The sequence below is a fragment of the Odontesthes bonariensis genome, unplaced genomic scaffold (genome assembly GCF_027942865.1).
Source record: "Odontesthes bonariensis isolate fOdoBon6 unplaced genomic scaffold, fOdoBon6.hap1 scaffold_250, whole genome shotgun sequence".
Taxonomy (NCBI): domain Eukaryota; kingdom Metazoa; phylum Chordata; class Actinopteri; order Atheriniformes; family Atherinopsidae; genus Odontesthes; species Odontesthes bonariensis.
Window position 1 is genome coordinate 1 of NW_027457458.1, and position 19,135 is coordinate 19,135.

Sequence of the window (19,135 nt, forward strand, 5' to 3'; positions counted from 1 at the left end):
CACGCCCTAGGAGAAGAGAATTTGGGGTGACGTACTCCACAGAGTCTTCCCTGCTCTGGGTCCTTGCGTCAATGGGTCGCTCATTAGCAAGGTTGGCTGCCATGTACAGGAAAGTTTGGAATTCACCCCAGGTGAAGACGCCGTCTCCTCCAACATTGCTCAGGGCTCGTTTGACCACTCTGACAGCCGCCTCTGCAGCACCATTCCTGTGGGGAGAGTCTGCGGGGTGGATCTTCCAAGACCATTTTGTTCCATACTTGGCAGCCATGTCTTCAACTTGAGACTTGTCCAGTTGGTCAAGGAATGCGTACAGCTTTTCCAGAGCAGGTTTGGCTCCCACAAAATTTGTGCCAGGGTCTGACCAGAGCTTCCTGGGATGTCCTCTGAGTGAAGTGAATCTCTGATAGGCCAGCAGGAAGCCTTCGGATGACTGGTCACTCACTAGATCAGTGTGTATGGCACGGGAGGCCATGCAACAGAAGACGATTCCCCACACTTTTAGTTTGGTCCTCTTCTTGACTTCATCTTTCACTTCATAGGGGCCGAATAGGTCCATGGTGGTGAATTCGAAAGGTGCAGCTGGGCTGGTTCGCTCTGGAGGTAAGTCTGCCATGATTTGTTGACACTGCTTTGCTCTGCTCTTCCTGCAAACTATGCAGCTGTCAACTATCTTCTTGGCAATTCTCCGGCCTTTTATCACCCAAGCTGTCTTCCTCATCCGGAGAAGGGTTCCTGCTACCCCCTCGTGGTTAGCTTCATGGGATTCTTGTGCCAGCAATGTAGACACCCATGCTTCAAATGGTAAAACTGGCACGGCAGTCTCATCTTCATTGAACATCTGGATTCTCCCTCCACAAAGGAGGAGTCCAGTGTTCACATCTTTGTATACTGCCAATCTGCTCAGAGTTGTGTCTGGAAACGTTACACCTTCTTGAGTTGCCAGGAAGAGGTCTTCACGTGCACCTTCAAGTTCTGTGCCAGCCAACCCAGCCAGCTTGGGTGTTGTTGCCTCCCACTTTGGCTGTTCTGGGACTGGGTTTGACTTCCTCTTCAGCCACTGCTCAGCAGCTCGGCGTGTCCAGGCAATAATTCTGATCAGTTTGGTCAGGCTACTGAACCTTCTTTCATCCACAAGATGTTTAACCCAGCTAGTGGGCTTTCTCCTTGGCAGAGTGTGTTTTTCCTCTTGACAGGGACTTTCCTTCTTCTGAGCGGCCAGTGGGTCTTCTTTCTGCTGAGTCATCTTAGCTTGAGCTCTGGTCAGCGCAGCTGAGAATGCCTTTCTTTGGAGCTTGTTTACACTCTCCCTGGCCTGGGCTGCAACTTCTCCGGCTGACTGAATAGGCCACTCCTCCACTGGCCACTTCAGGAACTCTGGTCCATTTTGCCATGTGGATTCTTCATCCAGGTCTTTGAGAGTGCCTCCTCTTGTTATGACATCAGCAATGTTCAGATCTCCACGGATCCACCACCAGTCTTGCACTGGTCCGGACTTCTGGATCTCACCCACCCTGTTGGCGAAGAATGTTTGGAATCCGTAATTTTCTCGTTGGATGGCCCCAAGGACTGTTTGACTGTCCAGAAGGTGGAACCATCTCTCCATCTTCATAATAGCATGTTTCTCCACATACTTTCTGATCCTGGCTGCAAAGACTGCACCACAGATTTCAGCTTTTACAGCATCTCCCTTCTGCTCCAGGGGTGTCAGCTTGGCTTTTGCTTCCACGAATCGAACTTCAGTTCCTTGACTTGTCTCCCATCTTACGTACATTACAGCTCCATATGTTTTGTCACTCCCATCAGAAAATGTGATGCCGTAAGGTTTTCCTTTCCAGTCAGGTGGTGTGAGGCTCCTGTGGAATTTCACTTGTCCAAGCTGGGCATATTCCTCAAAGAGCTGTATGGCTTCTTCTCTGAGCCTTACCGAGAGAGGTTGGTCCCAGGTTTCTTGAGTCAGCCTGCCACCCCCTCCTTCTTGGAATGCTTTGCGGACTAGAATTGCTCCCTTCTGTTTGACCGGTGCAACTAGGCCAATTGGGTCGTACAGTGCAGCGACTTGGCTTAAGAGAGCTCTCCTCGTCAGTGGGTTAGGCGTTTCAGCTCTCACCTCCTCTTCAAGAAGATCTTTGCCAACCCTCATCTTTTTCTTCCTCTTGGAAAAGTTTACTGCTGTCAGCATGTACAGCTTGTCTTCCTCCACTTGGTAGCCGATGCCCAGGGCTTTGTTCTCTCCTTCCCTCATTTGATTTGGAAGAATTAAGGTGTTCCCTTGCTCCGGCTTCAGGACATCTGCTTCAGTTCCTTTCCTCCCACTTTGCCCTGACCGGACCCATGGTTTGAGGAAGAAGCCTCCAGCTTTCAAGACCTCTTCAACTCCAGCTGTGATTTGGTCAAGTCTGTTCAGGTCATTGTGGGAGGTCAAGAGGTCATCCACATAACTGTCCTCTTCAATGACTCTGCGTTCATCCTGCAGGTGAGTGAAGTTGGGCAGATTTGCTGTTTCCCTCATAGCCAATTGAGCAATGCAGCCAGCAGGTTTGTCTCCGATGTTCACCCTGGTGATGGCATATTCACCGATTTCCTCTTCTGGACTGTCTCTCCACAGGAATCTGTGCAGATGCATCTCTCGCTCTTCCAGCCAGACAGAGTTGTACATCTTTGTTATGTCTCCCAAAGCTGCATTCACACCTTCTCTGAATCTGAGCAGGACAGCTCTAATGGGGTTGAGTACATCTGGTCCCTTGAGGAGAAGATCATTCATACTCACTCCTTTGTATTTCTGGCTGCTGTTCCAGACAATACGAACTGGTGTAGTGACTGAATGAGGGTTTGGAGCCACCAAGTGGCTAACATACCAAACTGGTCCTTCCCACTTCTCCATGACTTCATTGGTGAGCTTTATGGCTGCGCCTCTTTGGACCATTTCATGGATCTGGGTTGCATATGCAACTTTCCAGTCTGGCTCTTTGCTCAGTTGCTTTTCCATCTTTAAGAAGCAAGCTTGGACTGCTCTTTTGTTGTTGGGGAGAGAGGCTGGATCTTCAGTCCAGGGATACTTGGCGTCCCAGTGTGGAGTTGGGGTGTGAGCATCCTCTTCCTTGTGGGTGAGTCCTCCTTTAATGATCTCAAACTCCCTCTCCTCTGCCAAGGTCATGTCCTTTCCTCCTGGAGGGCAGTTTCCACATCGGCAGCCTCCACATCTTGGCTCACATGCAGCTCCGATGCTGTCCCAGTGCCACCACTCAAGGAACTCACGGTTGCTGGCAGATGTAGTTGTGTGGGCCACATCCTCTTGCTGTAGCCAGCCTGGCTCAGATGCTGGAACTGTGATTTCTTGATATCGGACAGCAGCGGTTCTCATGGAGCGGGCGAAGTGGGTTCTTGACTCATATGCTGCCACTTCCACTTCTTCGAGCAAGTCAGGGTGTGCTCCACCAACTGTTTTGCCCAGGGGGCTCTCCCATAGAACAAGGTCACCGATGACTTTTAGTCTTTGGGGTGCGAGTCGTCCCTCGCGATGGCTTATGAGAAGTTCGACCTCTTTTGGTCTTTGTAGCTCTTCGAGCTGGACATCTGGGAAGAAGGTTTTCAACTTTTCAGGTTCAATTGCTTGATGGACCTTTGCAATTTGCTCCATTCCATAGCAGACCAGTTGATGTGCTTGTTCAGTCCCCTTGGGAGTCTTCATTCGGACCTTCAGGAGGTACCTTTTTGTCTTGACTTTCATGGTCATGCCTCCAACTCCATGTACGACCAGCGTTATGTTTTCACTTCTCAGGCCCAGTCTTTCGGCAGCTTTGTGAGTTATATAGTTTGTGTCGGATGCTAGGTCTATTAGTGTGCCAATCTTCTGACCTGCATTTGCTGTGACCATCATCAGCATCATGATCACCGGTAACTCAGTCAGCCCAGTCTCCTTCAGCAGTTCAGACTGGCTTGCTGCTTTGAGTGTCACAGAGGCTCTGTTCGTGAATGCCTTTCTGCACTGATCTGCCAGTTCTGGGGCAAGTTGTGACAAGAAGGCCTCCTGTTCCTCTGTGAATTTTCCTTTTCCTTCTCTCCCTCTTGCACCCTTGCCTCCTTCTCCTCTTCTGGCCTCTGCTGTCGGGCATAGGAAGTAGTGGTGGTCAGGTGCGCCGCTTGTCCTTTTGCAGTCTGGGTTCCTGCATAAGAAGTTGTCTCTGCAGTAGCCATCTGCATCATGATATCCCAGACATTTCTTGCACGCTCCCAGCTTCTTCAGGGCCGTTTTCTTCTCTTGTAGCTTCAAGCCTTTAAACTTCTTACAAAAGTATATCTTGTTGGCGTGTCCATCACCACCACAGATGCCACAGACTTCATCAACATCTTTCCTTGTGGCCCTGGTAGATGCAAACTTTCTTTCTTGCTTCCTGTCTGTTTTTTCCACTTTGTCCACAATCGTCAGTTGTTCAAGTCGTTCTAGTATTTCCTCTTGGTTCTTCAGAAACTTTAGGAGCATGTCAAAATGGTTGCCTGGGGTTACACCGTTGGTGGCCTCGACCATATACGTCAGCCAGTCTCTTTTTATGAAATCTGGTAACTTGCTTTCAATTGACTTGATGACTAAGGGGTTTTTGATGGCTCCTGAGTTTCCTAGCTCTGTCAGGTCAGCCAGGGCCTTCTCCACAGCTTGTATTAGGTCAATGACCCTCCTGGGCTGGTTCCCCTTGACTTGTGGCATCTTGTCCAGCGCTTCCAAGATTTCTACTGTGATTGTTGATTTGTTGCCGTATCTGTTCTCGAGGACCCTGAAGATATCTGTTGCTGTGGTGTAGCTGGACAGTCTTAGTTCCTTGGCAATGGATTCACTGACACTCTCCAACAGCTGGATTTTCCTTACTTCTGGTGATCCAGTGGGCTCCCCTTGTTTCTGAAGGTTCTCCCAATCCTTCTTCCACCTATGAAAGTCTCTCTTGCTTCCGTAGAAGACAGGTAGGGACGTTGGTTTTATCCTCACAATGGGAGGTGTTGGTTGGCCAGGTCTGCCGCTTGTACCTTGATCAGCCAGCCTTCTGGATGTGGCGAATTCGGCTTTTCTCAACTTTAGCCTGAAGTGTGCTGCTTTTAGTTCTTTAAGTCCGTCATCCATTTCGTGCTTCACGAGCGGAGGGATCCATTTCTCCCAAACAGCCATGGTATGGATGATAGCACTCATCGTCTCCTTCAGCAGGGTGAGGTGAACGTCATAGCCTTCCATGTTGTTGCTTTCAACTGCTACATTTTCAGCTCTTCTAATGGCGTCCTCTGCCTCAGCAATCGCAGCTTCCAGCTCAGTTTTCCCGTATCTTCCCCAAAGGTTGGTCTGGACAATGTTTTTGATTTCCTCCATTTTACCTTCGGCTTCTTTCATGGTTGCTTGGATTTCATCCTCCTGCTGTTCCTCAAGCTCCCCTTCAGGGTCATCCTTCTTGAGTTCAGCCTCCAGGCCAATCCTGAAGTCCTCGTTTGCATCCAGCAGTGATGTGAAACGGTCAGCAAATTTTGCAAACTCCTCCTTTAGTTCGGATTGCAGCATGTTGCCTGCTCCTCTGGAGATTAGGTTGGCCAGTCTGGTTAGGTTTCTCTTGGCTGTCGTCCTCTCCTGCTTTAGGATGTTGACAGACTTCCCCAATACTTCTTCGGCCATCTTTATCCCTTTCTCTCCGGCGTCCACAGCTCCCCTGGGTCTTGAGGCCTTTAATCTTCACCGTCCAGGGCTGGTCCGTGGTTAACAACTGTCAAGTCCCACTTAGTTGACCTCCGAATGGACACACGGACAACTCTTGATTTCCAATTTTTATCAACTTTTTATTGTCCAACTTTTCTTTGTTGGTTGATCCAGTTGATTTTCAGAAAAATCATCAGGTTGTTAACCTTCGAACACAGAGAAGCAAGACTGTTAACAACCAAATTACACAGGTATTTTTCAAACGAGGTTTCACAATAAATCAATCAACTAAAAAAGGTAAGTATAATTGAATTAATTAAATAAATCAGCTCAGTAAGGTAAGTATTCTACCAGTCATCAAAAAGAACAAATATAATCACCGACCATTGGTGTGTTGGAGCAACTTCTAGTGGGATCTTGCAGAGCGTTTGGCTGCTTGCTCTCTCCATGCAGCTTGTTCGATTCCTGAAGCAACTGAGCAGCTCCTTCCTTTCAGCTGCTTCCAATCAGCCAATTGGTGACCATTTTGCCCATGGCCTACTGGGAAATGTAGTTGCTCCGACTTTGACACCAAGTAGGGCAGGGGGCAGGGATTCATACGTGATTCTTGGTTTTTAACTTCACACAGTGTGATATATGTTATAAAGAGAATCAGAGATAAGTTTTATTCTGTACAGTGTGATATATGTTATAAAGAGAATCAGAGAGAAGTTTTATTCTGTACAGTGTGATATATGTTATAAAGAGAATCAGAGGAGAAGTTTTATTCTGTACAGTGTGATATATGTTATAAAGAGAATCAGAGGAGAAGTTTTATTCTGTACAGTGTGATATATGTTATAAAGAGAATCAGAGGAGAAGTTTTATTCTGTACAGTGTGATATATGTTATAAAGAGAATCAGAGGAGAAGTTTTATTCTGTACAGTGTGATATATGTTATAAAGAGAATCAGAGAGAAGTTTTATTCTGTACAGTGTGATATATGTTATAAAGAGAATCAGAGGAGAAGTTTTATTCTGTACAGTGTGATATATGTTATAAAGAGAATCAGAGAGAAGTTTTATTCTGTACAGTGTGATATATGTTATAAAGAGAATCAGAGAGAAGAAGTTTTTTTCTGTACAGTGTGATATATGTTATAAAGAGAATCAGAGAGAAGTTTTATTCTGTACAGTGTGATATATGTTATAAAGAGAATGAGTGAGAAGTTTTATTCTGTACAGTGTGATATATGTTATAAAGAGAATCAGAGAGGAGAAGGTTTATTCTATACAGTGTGATATATGTTATAAAGAGAATCAGAGAGGAGAAGTTTTATTCTGTACAGTGTGATATATGTTATAAAGAGAATCAGAGAGAAGTTTTATTCTGTACAGTGTGATATATGTTATAAAGAGAATCAGAGAGGAGAAGTTTTATTCTGTACAGTGTGATATATGTTATAAAGAGAATCAGAGAGAAGTTTTATTCTGTACAGTGTGATATATGTTATAAAGAGAATCAGAGAGAAGTTTTATTCTGTACAGTGTGATATATGTTATAAAGAGAATCAGAGAGGAGAAGTTTTATTCTGTACAGTGTGATATATGTTATAAAGAGAATCAGTGAGGAGAAGTTTCATTCTGTACAGTGTGATATATGTTATAAAGAGAATCAGAGAGGAGAAGTTTTATTCTGTACAGTGTGATATATGTTATAAAGAGAATCAGAGAGGAGAAGGTTTATTCTGTACAGTGTGATATATGTTATAAAGAGAATCAGAGAGAAGTTTTATTCTGTACAGTGTGATATATGTTATAAAGAGAATCAGAGGAGAAGTTTTATTCTGTACAGTGTGATATATGTTATAAAGAGAATCAGAGAGAAGTTTTATTCTGTACAGTGTGATATATGTTATAAAGAGAATCAGAGGAGAAGTTTTATTCTGTACAGTGTGATATATGTTATAAAGAGAATCAGAGGAGAAGTTTTATTCTGTACAGTGTGATATATGTTATAAAGAGAATCAGAGGAGAAGGTTTATTCTGTACAGTGTGATATATGTTATAAAGAGAATCAGAGGAGAAGTTTTATTCTGTACAGTGTGATATATGTTATAAAGAGAATCAGAGATAAGTTTTATTCTGTACAGTGTGATATATGTTATAAAGAGAATCAGAGAGAAGTTTTATTCTGTACAGTGTGATATATGTTATAAAGAGAATCAGAGGAGAAGTTTTATTCTGTACAGTGTGATATATGTTATAAAGAGAATCAGAGGAGAAGTTTTATTCTGTACAGTGTGATATGTGTTATAAAGAGAATCAGAGAGAAGTTTTATTCTGTACAGTGTGATATATGTTATAAAGAGAATCAGAGGAGAAGTTTTATTCTGTACAGTGTGATATATGTTATAAAGAGAATCAGAGAGAAGTTTTATTCTGTACAGTGTGATATATGTTATAAAGAGAATCAGAGAGAAGAAGTTTTTTTCTGTACAGTGTGATATATGTTATAAAGAGAATCAGAGAGAAGTTTTATTCTGTACAGTGTGATATATGTTATAAAGAGAATCAGAGAGAAGAAGTTTTATTCTGTACAGTGTGATATATGTTATAAAGAGAATCAGAGAGAAGTTTTATTCTGTACAGTGTGATATATGTTATAAAGAGAATCAGAGAGAAGTTTTATTCTGTACAGTGTGATATATGTTATAAAGAGAATCAGAGAGAAGAAGTTTTATTCTGTACAGTGTGATATATGTTATAAAGAGAATCAGAGAAAAGTTTTATTCTGTACAGTGTGATATATGTTATAAAGAGAATCAGAGAGAAGTTTTATTCTGTACAGTGTGATATATGTTATAGAGAGAATCAGAGAGAAGTTTTATTCTGTACAGTGTGATATATGTTATAAAGAGAATCAGAGAGGAGAAGTTTTATTCTGTACAGTGTGATATATGATATAAAGAGAATCAGAGAGGAGAAGTTTTATTCTGTACAGTGTGATATATGTTATAAAGAGAATCAGAGAGGAGAAGTTTTATTCTGTACAGTGTGATATATGTTATAAAGAGAATCAGAGAGAAGTTTTATTCTGTACAGTGTGATATATGTTATAAAGAGAATCAGAGAGGAGTAGTTTTATTCTGTACAGTGTGATATATGTTATAAAGAGAATCAGAGAGAAGTTTTATTCTGTACAGTGTGATATATGTTATAAAGAGAATCAGAGAGGAGAAGTTTTATTCTGTACAGTGTGATATATGTTATAAAGAGAATCAGTGAGGAGAAGATTTATTCTGTACAGTGTGATATATGTTATAAAGAGAATCAGAGAGGAGAAGTTTTATTCTGTATAGTGTGATATATGTTATAAAGAGAATCAGAGAGAAGTTTTATTCTGTACAGTGTGATATATGTTATAAAGAGAATCAGAGAGGAGAAGTTTTATTCTGTACAGTGTGATATATGTTATAAAGAGAATCAGAGGAGAAGTTTTATTCTGTACAGTGTGATATATGTTATAAAGAGAATCAGAGAGGAGAAGTTTTATTCTGTACAGTGTGATATATGTTATAAAGAGAATCAGAGAGAAGTTTTATTCTTTACAGTGTGATATATGTTATAAAGAGAATCAGAGGAGAAGTTTTATTCTGTACAGTGTGATATATGTTATAAAGAGAATCAGAGGAGAAGTTTTATTCTGTACAGTGTGATATATGTTATAAAGAGAATCAGAGGAGAAGTTTTATTCTGTACAGTGTGATATATGTTATAAAGAGAATCAGAGAGAAGTTTTATTCTGTACAGTGTGATATATGTTATAAAGAGAATCAGAGAGGAGAAGTTTTATTCTGTACAGTGTGATATATGTTATAAAGAGAATCAGAGAGGAGAAGTTTTATTCTGTACAGTGTGATATATGTTATAAAGAGAATCAGAGAGGAGAAGTTTTATTCTGTACAGTGTGATATATGTTATAAAGAGAATCAGAGAGGAGAAGTTTTATTCTGTACAGTGTGATATATGTTATAAAGAGAATCAGAGAGGAGAAGTTTTATTCTCTACAGTGTGATATATGTTATAAAGAGAATCAGAGAGAAGTTTTATTCTGTACAGTGTGATATATGTTATAAAGAGAATCAGAGAGGAGAAGTTTTATTCTGTACAGTGTGATATATGTTATAAAGAGAATCAGAGAGGAGAAGTTTTATTCTGTACAGTGTGATATATGTTATAAAGAGAATCAGAGAGAAGTTTTATTCTGTACAGTGTGATATATGTTATAAAGAGAATCAGAGAGGAGAAGTTTTATTCTGTACAGTGTGATATATGTTATAAAGAGAATCAGAGAGAAGTTTTATTCTGTACAGTGTGATATATGTTATAAAGAGAATCAGAGAGGAGAAGTTTTATTCTGTACAGTGTGATACATGTTATAAAGAGAATCAGAGAGGAGAAGTTTTATTCTGTACAGTGTGACATATGTTATAAAGAGAATCAGAGGAGAAGGTTTATTCTGTACAGTGTGATATATGTTATAAAGAGAATCAGAGGAGAAGTTTTATTCTGTACAGTGTGATATATGTTATAAAGAGAATCAGAGATAAGTTTTATTCTGTACAGTGTGATATATGTTATAAAGAGAATCAGAGAGAAGTTTTATTCTGTACAGTGTGATATATGTTATAAAGAGAATCAGAGGAGAAGTTTTATTCTGTACAGTGTGATATATGTTATAAAGAGAATCAGAGGAGAAGTTTTATTCTGTACAGTGTGATATATGTTATAAAGAGAATCAGAGGAGAAGTTTTATTCTGTACAGTGTGATATATGTTATAAAGAGAATCAGAGAGAAGTTTTATTCTGTACAGTGTGATATATGTTATAAAGAGAATCAGAGGAGAAGTTTTATTCTGTACAGTGTGATATATGTTATAAAGAGAATCAGAGAGAAGTTTTATTCTGTACAGTGTGATATATGTTATAAAGAGAATCAGAGAGAAGAAGTTTTTTTCTGTACAGTGTGATATATGTTATAAAGAGAATCAGAGAGAAGTTTTATTCTGTACAGTGTGATATATGTTATAAAGAGAATGAGTGAGAAGTTTTATTCTGTACAGTGTGATATATGTTATAAAGAGAATCAGAGAGGAGAAGGTTTATTCTATACAGTGTGATATATGTTATAAAGAGAATCAGAGAGGAGAAGTTTTATTCTGTACAGTGTGATATATGTTATAAAGAGAATCAGAGAGAAGTTTTATTCTGTACAGTGTGATATATGTTATAAAGAGAATCAGAGAGGAGAAGTTTTATTCTGTACAGTGTGATATATGTTATAAAGAGAATCAGAGAGAAGTTTTATTCTGTACAGTGTGATATATGTTATAAAGAGAATCAGAGAGAAGTTTTATTCTGTACAGTGTGATATATGTTATAAAGAGAATCAGAGAGGAGAAGTTTTATTCTGTACAGTGTGATATATGTTATAAAGAGAATCAGTGAGGAGAAGTTTCATTCTGTACAGTGTGATATATGTTATAAAGAGAATCAGAGAGGAGAAGTTTTATTCTGTACAGTGTGATATATGTTATAAAGAGAATCAGAGAGGAGAAGGTTTATTCTGTACAGTGTGATATATGTTATAAAGAGAATCAGAGAGAAGTTTTATTCTGTACAGTGTGATATATGTTATAAAGAGAATCAGAGGAGAAGTTTTATTCTGTACAGTGTGATATATGTTATAAAGAGAATCAGAGAGAAGTTTTATTCTGTACAGTGTGATATATGTTATAAAGAGAATCAGAGGAGAAGTTTTATTCTGTACAGTGTGATATATGTTATAAAGAGAATCAGAGGAGAAGTTTTATTCTGTACAGTGTGATATATGTTATAAAGAGAATCAGAGGAGAAGGTTTATTCTGTACAGTGTGATATATGTTATAAAGAGAATCAGAGGAGAAGTTTTATTCTGTACAGTGTGATATATGTTATAAAGAGAATCAGAGATAAGTTTTATTCTGTACAGTGTGATATATGTTATAAAGAGAATCAGAGAGAAGTTTTATTCTGTACAGTGTGATATATGTTATAAAGAGAATCAGAGGAGAAGTTTTATTCTGTACAGTGTGATATATGTTATAAAGAGAATCAGAGGAGAAGTTTTATTCTGTACAGTGTGATATGTGTTATAAAGAGAATCAGAGAGAAGTTTTATTCTGTACAGTGTGATATATGTTATAAAGAGAATCAGAGGAGAAGTTTTATTCTGTACAGTGTGATATATGTTATAAAGAGAATCAGAGAGAAGTTTTATTCTGTACAGTGTGATATATGTTATAAAGAGAATCAGAGAGAAGAAGTTTTTTTCTGTACAGTGTGATATATGTTATAAAGAGAATCAGAGAGAAGTTTTATTCTGTACAGTGTGATATATGTTATAAAGAGAATCAGAGAGAAGAAGTTTTATTCTGTACAGTGTGATATATGTTATAAAGAGAATCAGAGAGAAGTTTTATTCTGTACAGTGTGATATATGTTATAAAGAGAATCAGAGAGAAGTTTTATTCTGTACAGTGTGATATATGTTATAAAGAGAATCAGAGAGAAGAAGTTTTATTCTGTACAGTGTGATATATGTTATAAAGAGAATCAGAGAAAAGTTTTATTCTGTACAGTGTGATATATGTTATAAAGAGAATCAGAGAGAAGTTTTATTCTGTACAGTGTGATATATGTTATAGAGAGAATCAGAGAGAAGTTTTATTCTGTACAGTGTGATATATGTTATAAAGAGAATCAGAGAGGAGAAGTTTTATTCTGTACAGTGTGATATATGATATAAAGAGAATCAGAGAGGAGAAGTTTTATTCTGTACAGTGTGATATATGTTATAAAGAGAATCAGAGAGGAGAAGTTTTATTCTGTACAGTGTGATATATGTTATAAAGAGAATCAGAGAGAAGTTTTATTCTGTACAGTGTGATATATGTTATAAAGAGAATCAGAGAGGAGTAGTTTTATTCTGTACAGTGTGATATATGTTATAAAGAGAATCAGAGAGAAGTTTTATTCTGTACAGTGTGATATATGTTATAAAGAGAATCAGAGAGGAGAAGTTTTATTCTGTACAGTGTGATATATGTTATAAAGAGAATCAGTGAGGAGAAGATTTATTCTGTACAGTGTGATATATGTTATAAAGAGAATCAGAGAGGAGAAGTTTTATTCTGTATAGTGTGATATATGTTATAAAGAGAATCAGAGAGAAGTTTTATTCTGTACAGTGTGATATATGTTATAAAGAGAATCAGAGAGGAGAAGTTTTATTCTGTACAGTGTGATATATGTTATAAAGAGAATCAGAGAGGAGAAGTTTTATTCTGTACAGTGTGATATATGTTATAAAGAGAATCAGAGGAGAAGTTTTATTCTGTACAGTGTGATATATGTTATAAAGAGAATCAGAGAGGAGAAGTTTTATTCTGTACAGTGTGATATATGTTATAAAGAGAATCAGAGAGAAGTTTTATTCTTTACAGTGTGATATATGTTATAAAGAGAATCAGAGGAGAAGTTTTATTCTGTACAGTGTGATATATGTTATAAAGAGAATCAGAGGAGAAGTTTTATTCTGTACAGTGTGATATATGTTATAAAGAGAATCAGAGGAGAAGTTTTATTCTGTACAGTGTGATATATGTTATAAAGAGAATCAGAGAGAAGTTTTATTCTGTACAGTGTGATATATGTTATAAAGAGAATCAGAGAGGAGAAGTTTTATTCTGTACAGTGTGATATATGTTATAAAGAGAATCAGAGAGGAGAAGTTTTATTCTGTACAGTGTGATATATGTTATAAAGAGAATCAGAGAGGAGAAGTTTTATTCTGTACAGTGTGATATATGTTATAAAGAGAATCAGAGAGGAGAAGTTTTATTCTCTACAGTGTGATATATGTTATAAAGAGAATCAGAGAGAAGTTTTATTCTGTACAGTGTGATATATGTTATAAAGAGAATCAGAGAGGAGAAGTTTTATTCTGTACAGTGTGATATATGTTATAAAGAGAATCAGAGAGGAGAAGTTTTATTCTGTACAGTGTGATATATGTTATAAAGAGAATCAGAGAGAAGTTTTATTCTGTACAGTGTGATATATGTTATAAAGAGAATCAGAGAGGAGAAGTTTTATTCTGTACAGTGTGATATATGTTATAAAGAGAATCAGAGAGAAGTTTTATTCTGTACAGTGTGATATATGTTATAAAGAGAATCAGAGAGGAGAAGTTTTATTCTGTACAGTGTGATACATGTTATAAAGAGAATCAGAGAGGAGAAGTTTTATTCTGTACAGTGTGACATATGTTATAAAGAGAATCAGAGAGGAGAAGTTTTATTCTGTACAGTGTGATATATGTTATAAAGAGAATCAGAGAGAAGTTTTATTCTGTACAGTGTGATATATGTTATAAAGAGAATCAGAGAGAAGTTTTATTCTGTACAGTGTGATATATGTTATAAAGAGAATCAGAGAGAAGTTTTATTCTGTACAGTGTGATATATGTTATAAAGAGAATCAGAGGAGAAGTTTTATTCTGTACAGTGTGATATATGTTATAAAGAGAATCAGAGAGAAGAATTTTTATTCTGTACAGTGTGATATATGTTATAAAGAGAATCAGTGAGAAGTTTTATTCTGTACAGTGTGATATATGTTATAAAGAGAATCATGGGAGAAGTTTTATTCTGTACAGTGTGATATATGTTATAAAGAGAATCAGAGAGGAGAAGGTTTATTCTGTACAGTGTGATATATGTTATAAAGAGAATCAGAGAGGAGAAGTTTTATTCTGTACAGTGTGATATATGTTATAAAGAGAATCAGAGAGGAGAAGTTTTATTCTGTACAGTGTGATATATGTTATAAAGAGAATCAGAGAGGAGAAGTTTTATTCTGTACAGTGTGATATATGTTATAAAGAGAATCAGAGAGAAGTTTTATTCTGTACAGTTTGATATATGTTATAAAGAGAATCAGAGATAAGTTTTATTCTGTACAGTATGATATATGTTATAAAGAGAATCAGAGAGGAGAAGTTTTATTCTGTACAGTGTGATATATATTATAAAGAGGATCAGAGAGAAGTTTTATTCTGTAAAGTGTGATATATGTTATAAAGAGAATCAGAGAGAAGTTTTATTCTGTACAGTGTGATATATGTTATAAAGAGAATCAGAGAGGAGAAGTTTTATTCTGTACAGTGTGATATATGTTATAAAGAGAATCAGAGAGGAGAAGTTTTATTCTGTACAGTGTGATATATGTTATAAAGAGAATCAGAGAGGAGAAGTTTTATTCTGTACAGTGTGATATATGTTATAAAGAGAATCAGAGAGAAGTTTTATTCTGTACAGTGTGATATATGTTATAAAGAGAATCAGTGAGAAGTTTTATTCTGTATAGTGTGATATATGTTATAAAGAGAATCAGAGAGAAGTTTTATTCTGTACAGTGTGATATATGTTATGAAGAGAATCAGAGAGAAGTTTTATTCTGTAAAGTGTGATATATGTTATAAAGAGAATCAGAGAGGAGAAGTTTTATTCTGTACAGTGTGATATATGTTATAAAGAGAATCAGAGAGAAGTTTTCTTCTGTATAGTGTGATATATGTTATAAAGAGAATCAGAGAGAAGTTTTATTCTGTACAGTGTGATATATGTTATGAAGAGAATCAGAGAGAAGTTTTATTCTGTAAAGTGTGATATATGTTATAAAGAGAATCAGAGAGGAGAAGTTTTATTCTGTACAGTGTGATATATGTTATAAAGAGAATCAGAGAGAAGTTTTCTTCTGTATAGTGTGATATATGTTATAAAGAGAATCAGAGGAGAAGTTTTATTCTGTACAGTGTGATATATATTATAAAGAGAATCAGAGAGAAGTTTTATTCTGTACAGTGTGATATATGTTATAAAGAGAATCAGAGAGGAGAAGTTTTATTCTGTACAGTGTGATATATGTTATAAAGAGAATCAGAGAGAAGTTTTATTCTGTACAGTGTGATATATGTTATAAAGAGAATCAGAGAGGAGAAGTTGTATTCTGTACAGTGTGATATATGTTATAAAGAGAATCAGAGAGAAGTTTTATTCTGTACAGTGTGATATATGTTATAAAGAGAATCAGAGAGGAGAAGTTTTATTCTGTACAGTGTGATATATGTTATAAAGAGAATCAGAGAGAAGTTTTATTCTGTACAGTGTGATATATGTTATAAAGAGAATCAGAGAGAAGTTTTATTCTGTACAGTGTGATATATGTTATAAAGAGAATCAGAGAGAAGTTTTATTCTGTACAGTGTGATACATGTTATAAAGAGAATCAGAGAGGAGAAGTTTTATTCTGTACAGTGTGATATAAGTTATAAAGAGAATCAGAGAGGAGAAGTTTTATTCTGTACAGTGTGATATATGTTATAAAGAGAATCAGAGAGGAGAAGTTTTATTCTGTAAAGTATGATATATGTTATAAAGAGAATCAGAGAGAAGTTTTATTCTGTACAGTGTGATATATGTTATAAAGAGAATCAGAGAGAAGTTTTATTCTGTACAGTGTGATATATGTCATAAAGAGAATCAGAGAGAAGTTTTATTCTGTACAGTGTGATATATGTTATAAAGAGAATCAGTGAGAAGTTTTATTCTGTACAGTGTGATATATGTTATAAAGAGAATCAGTGAAAAGTTTTATTCTGTACAGTTTTATATATGTTATAAAGAGAATCAGAGAGGAGAAGGTTTATTCTATACAGTGTGATATATGTTATAAAGAGAATCAGAGAGGAGAAGTTTTATTCTGTACAGTGTGATATATGTTATAAAGAGAATCAGAGAGAAGTTTTATTCTGTACAGTGTGATATATGTTATAAAGAGAATCAGAGAGGAGAAGTTTTATTCTGTACAGTGTGATATATGTTATAAAGAGAATGAGTGAGAAGTTTTATTCTGTACAGTGTGATATATGTTATAAAGAGAATCAGAGAGGAGAAGGTTTATTCTATACAGTGTGATATATGTTATAAAGAGAATCAGAGAGGAGAAGTTTTATTCTGTACAGTGTGATATATGTTATAAAGAGAATCAGAGAGAAGTTTTATTCTGTACAGTGTGATATATGTTATAAAGAGAATCAGAGAGGAGAAGTTTTATTCTGTACAGTGTGATATATGTTATAAAGAGAATCAGAGAGGAGAAGTTTTATTCTGTATAGTGTGATATATGTTATAAAGAGAATCAGAGAGGAGAAGTTTTATTCTGTACAGTGTGATATATGTTATAAAGAGAATCAGAGGAGAAGTTTTATTCTGTACAGTGTGATATATGTTATAAAGAGAATCAGAGAGAAGTTTTATTCTGTACAGTGTGATATATGTTATAAAGAGAATCAGTGAGAAGTTTTATTCTGTATAGTGTGATATATGTTATAAAGAGAATCAGAGAGAAGTTTTATTCTGTACAGTGTGATATATGTTATGAAGAGAATCAGAGAGAAGTTTTATTCTGTATAGTGTGATATATGTTATAAAGAGAATCAGAGAGGAGAAGTTTTATTCTGTACAGTGTGATATATGTTATAAAGAGAATCAGAGGAGAAGTTTTATTCTGTACAGTGTGATATATGTTATAAAGAGAATCAGAGAGAAGTTTTATTCTGTACAGTGTGATATATGTTATAAAGAGAATCAGTGAGAAGTTTTATTCTGTATAGTGTGATATATGTTATAAAGAGAATCAGAGAGAAGTTTTATTCTGTACAGTGTGATATATGTTATGAAGAGAATCAGAGAGAAGTTTTATTCTGTAAAGTGTGATATATGTTATAAAGAGAATCAGAGAGGAGAAGTTTTATTCTGTACAGTGTGATATATGTTATAAAGAGAATCAGAGAGAAGTTTTCTTCTGTATAGTGTGATATATGTTATAAAGAGAATCAGAGAGAAGTTTTATTCTGTACAGTGTGATATATGTTATGAAGAGAATCAGAGAGAAGTTTTATTCTGTAAAGTGTGATATATGTTATAAAGAGAATCAGAGAGGAGAAGTTTTATTCTGTACAGTGTGATATATGTTATAAAGAGAATCAGAGAGAAGTTTTCTTCTGTATAGTGTGATATATGTTATAAAGAGAATCAGAGGAGAAGTTTTATTCTGTACAGTGTGATATATATTATAAAGAGAATCAGAGAGAAGTTTTATTCTGTACAGTGTGATATATGTTATAAAGAGAATCAGAGAGGAGAAGTTTTATTCTGTACAGTGTGATATATGTTATAAAGAGAATCAGAGAGAAGTTTTATTCTGTACAGTGTGATATATGTTATAAAGAGAATCAGAGAGGAGAAGTTGTATTCTGTACAGTGTGATATATGTTATAAAGAGAATCAGAGAGAAGTTTTATTCTGTACAGTGTGATATATGTTATAAAGAGAATCAGAGAGGAGAAGTTTTATTCTGTACAGTGTGATATATGTTATAAAGAGAATCAGAGAGAAGTTTTATTCTGTACAGTGTGATATATGTTATAAAGAGAATCAGAGAGAAGTTTTATTCTGTACAGTGTGATATATGTTATAAAGAGAATCAGAGAGAAGTTTTATTCTGTACAGTGTGATACATGTTATAAAGAGAATCAGAGAGGAGAAGTTTTATTCTGTACAGTGTGATATAAGTTATAAAGAGAATCAGAGAGGAGAAGTTTTATTCTGTACAGTGTGATATATGTTATAAAGAGAATCAGAGAGGAGAAGTTTTATTCTGTAAAGTATGATATATGTTATAAAGAGAATCAGAGAGAAGTTTTATTCTGTACAGTGTGATATATGTTATAAAGAGAATCAGAGAGAAGTTTTATTCTGTACAGTGTGATATATGTCATAAAGAGAATCAGAGAGAAGTTTTATTCTGTACAGTGTGATATATGTTATAAAGAGAATCAGTGAGAAGTTTTATTCTGTACAGTGTGATATATGTTATAAAGAGAATCAGTGAAAAGTTTTATTCTGTACAGTTTTATATATGTTATAAAGAGAATCAGAGAGGAGAAGGTTTATTCTATACAGTGTGATATATGTTATAAAGAGAATCAGAGAGGAGAAGTTTTATTCTGTACAGTGTGATATATGTTATAAAGAGAATCAGAGAGAAGTTTTATTCTGTACAGTGTGATATATGTTATAAAGAGAATCAGAGAGGAGAAGTTTTATTCTGTACAGTGTGATATATGTTATAAAGAGAATGAGTGAGAAGTTTTATTCTGTACAGTGTGATATATGTTATAAAGAGAATCAGAGAGGAGAAGGTTTATTCTATACAGTGTGATATATGTTATAAAGAGAATCAGAGAGGAGAAGTTTTATTCTGTACAGTGTGATATATGTTATAAAGAGAATCAGAGAGAAGTTTTATTCTGTACAGTGT

At 35.9% G+C, this 19,135-nt stretch overlaps 1 protein-coding gene across 1 annotated transcript; it reads right to left on the bottom strand.

Annotated features, from left to right (window-relative positions):
- Positions 1 to 35: 35 nt before the first annotated feature.
- On the bottom strand, positions 36 to 6,266 carry LOC142376326 (uncharacterized; the record flags this gene model as incomplete). The annotated part of the gene is made up of 2 exons (XM_075459923.1): positions 6,053 to 6,266; positions 36 to 5,874 (listed from the first exon to the last, which is right to left on the bottom strand). A coding segment is annotated over exon 2 (5,612 nt), but the record flags the coding sequence as incomplete, so codon positions are not given.
- Positions 6,267 to 19,135: the final 12,869 nt, after the last annotated feature.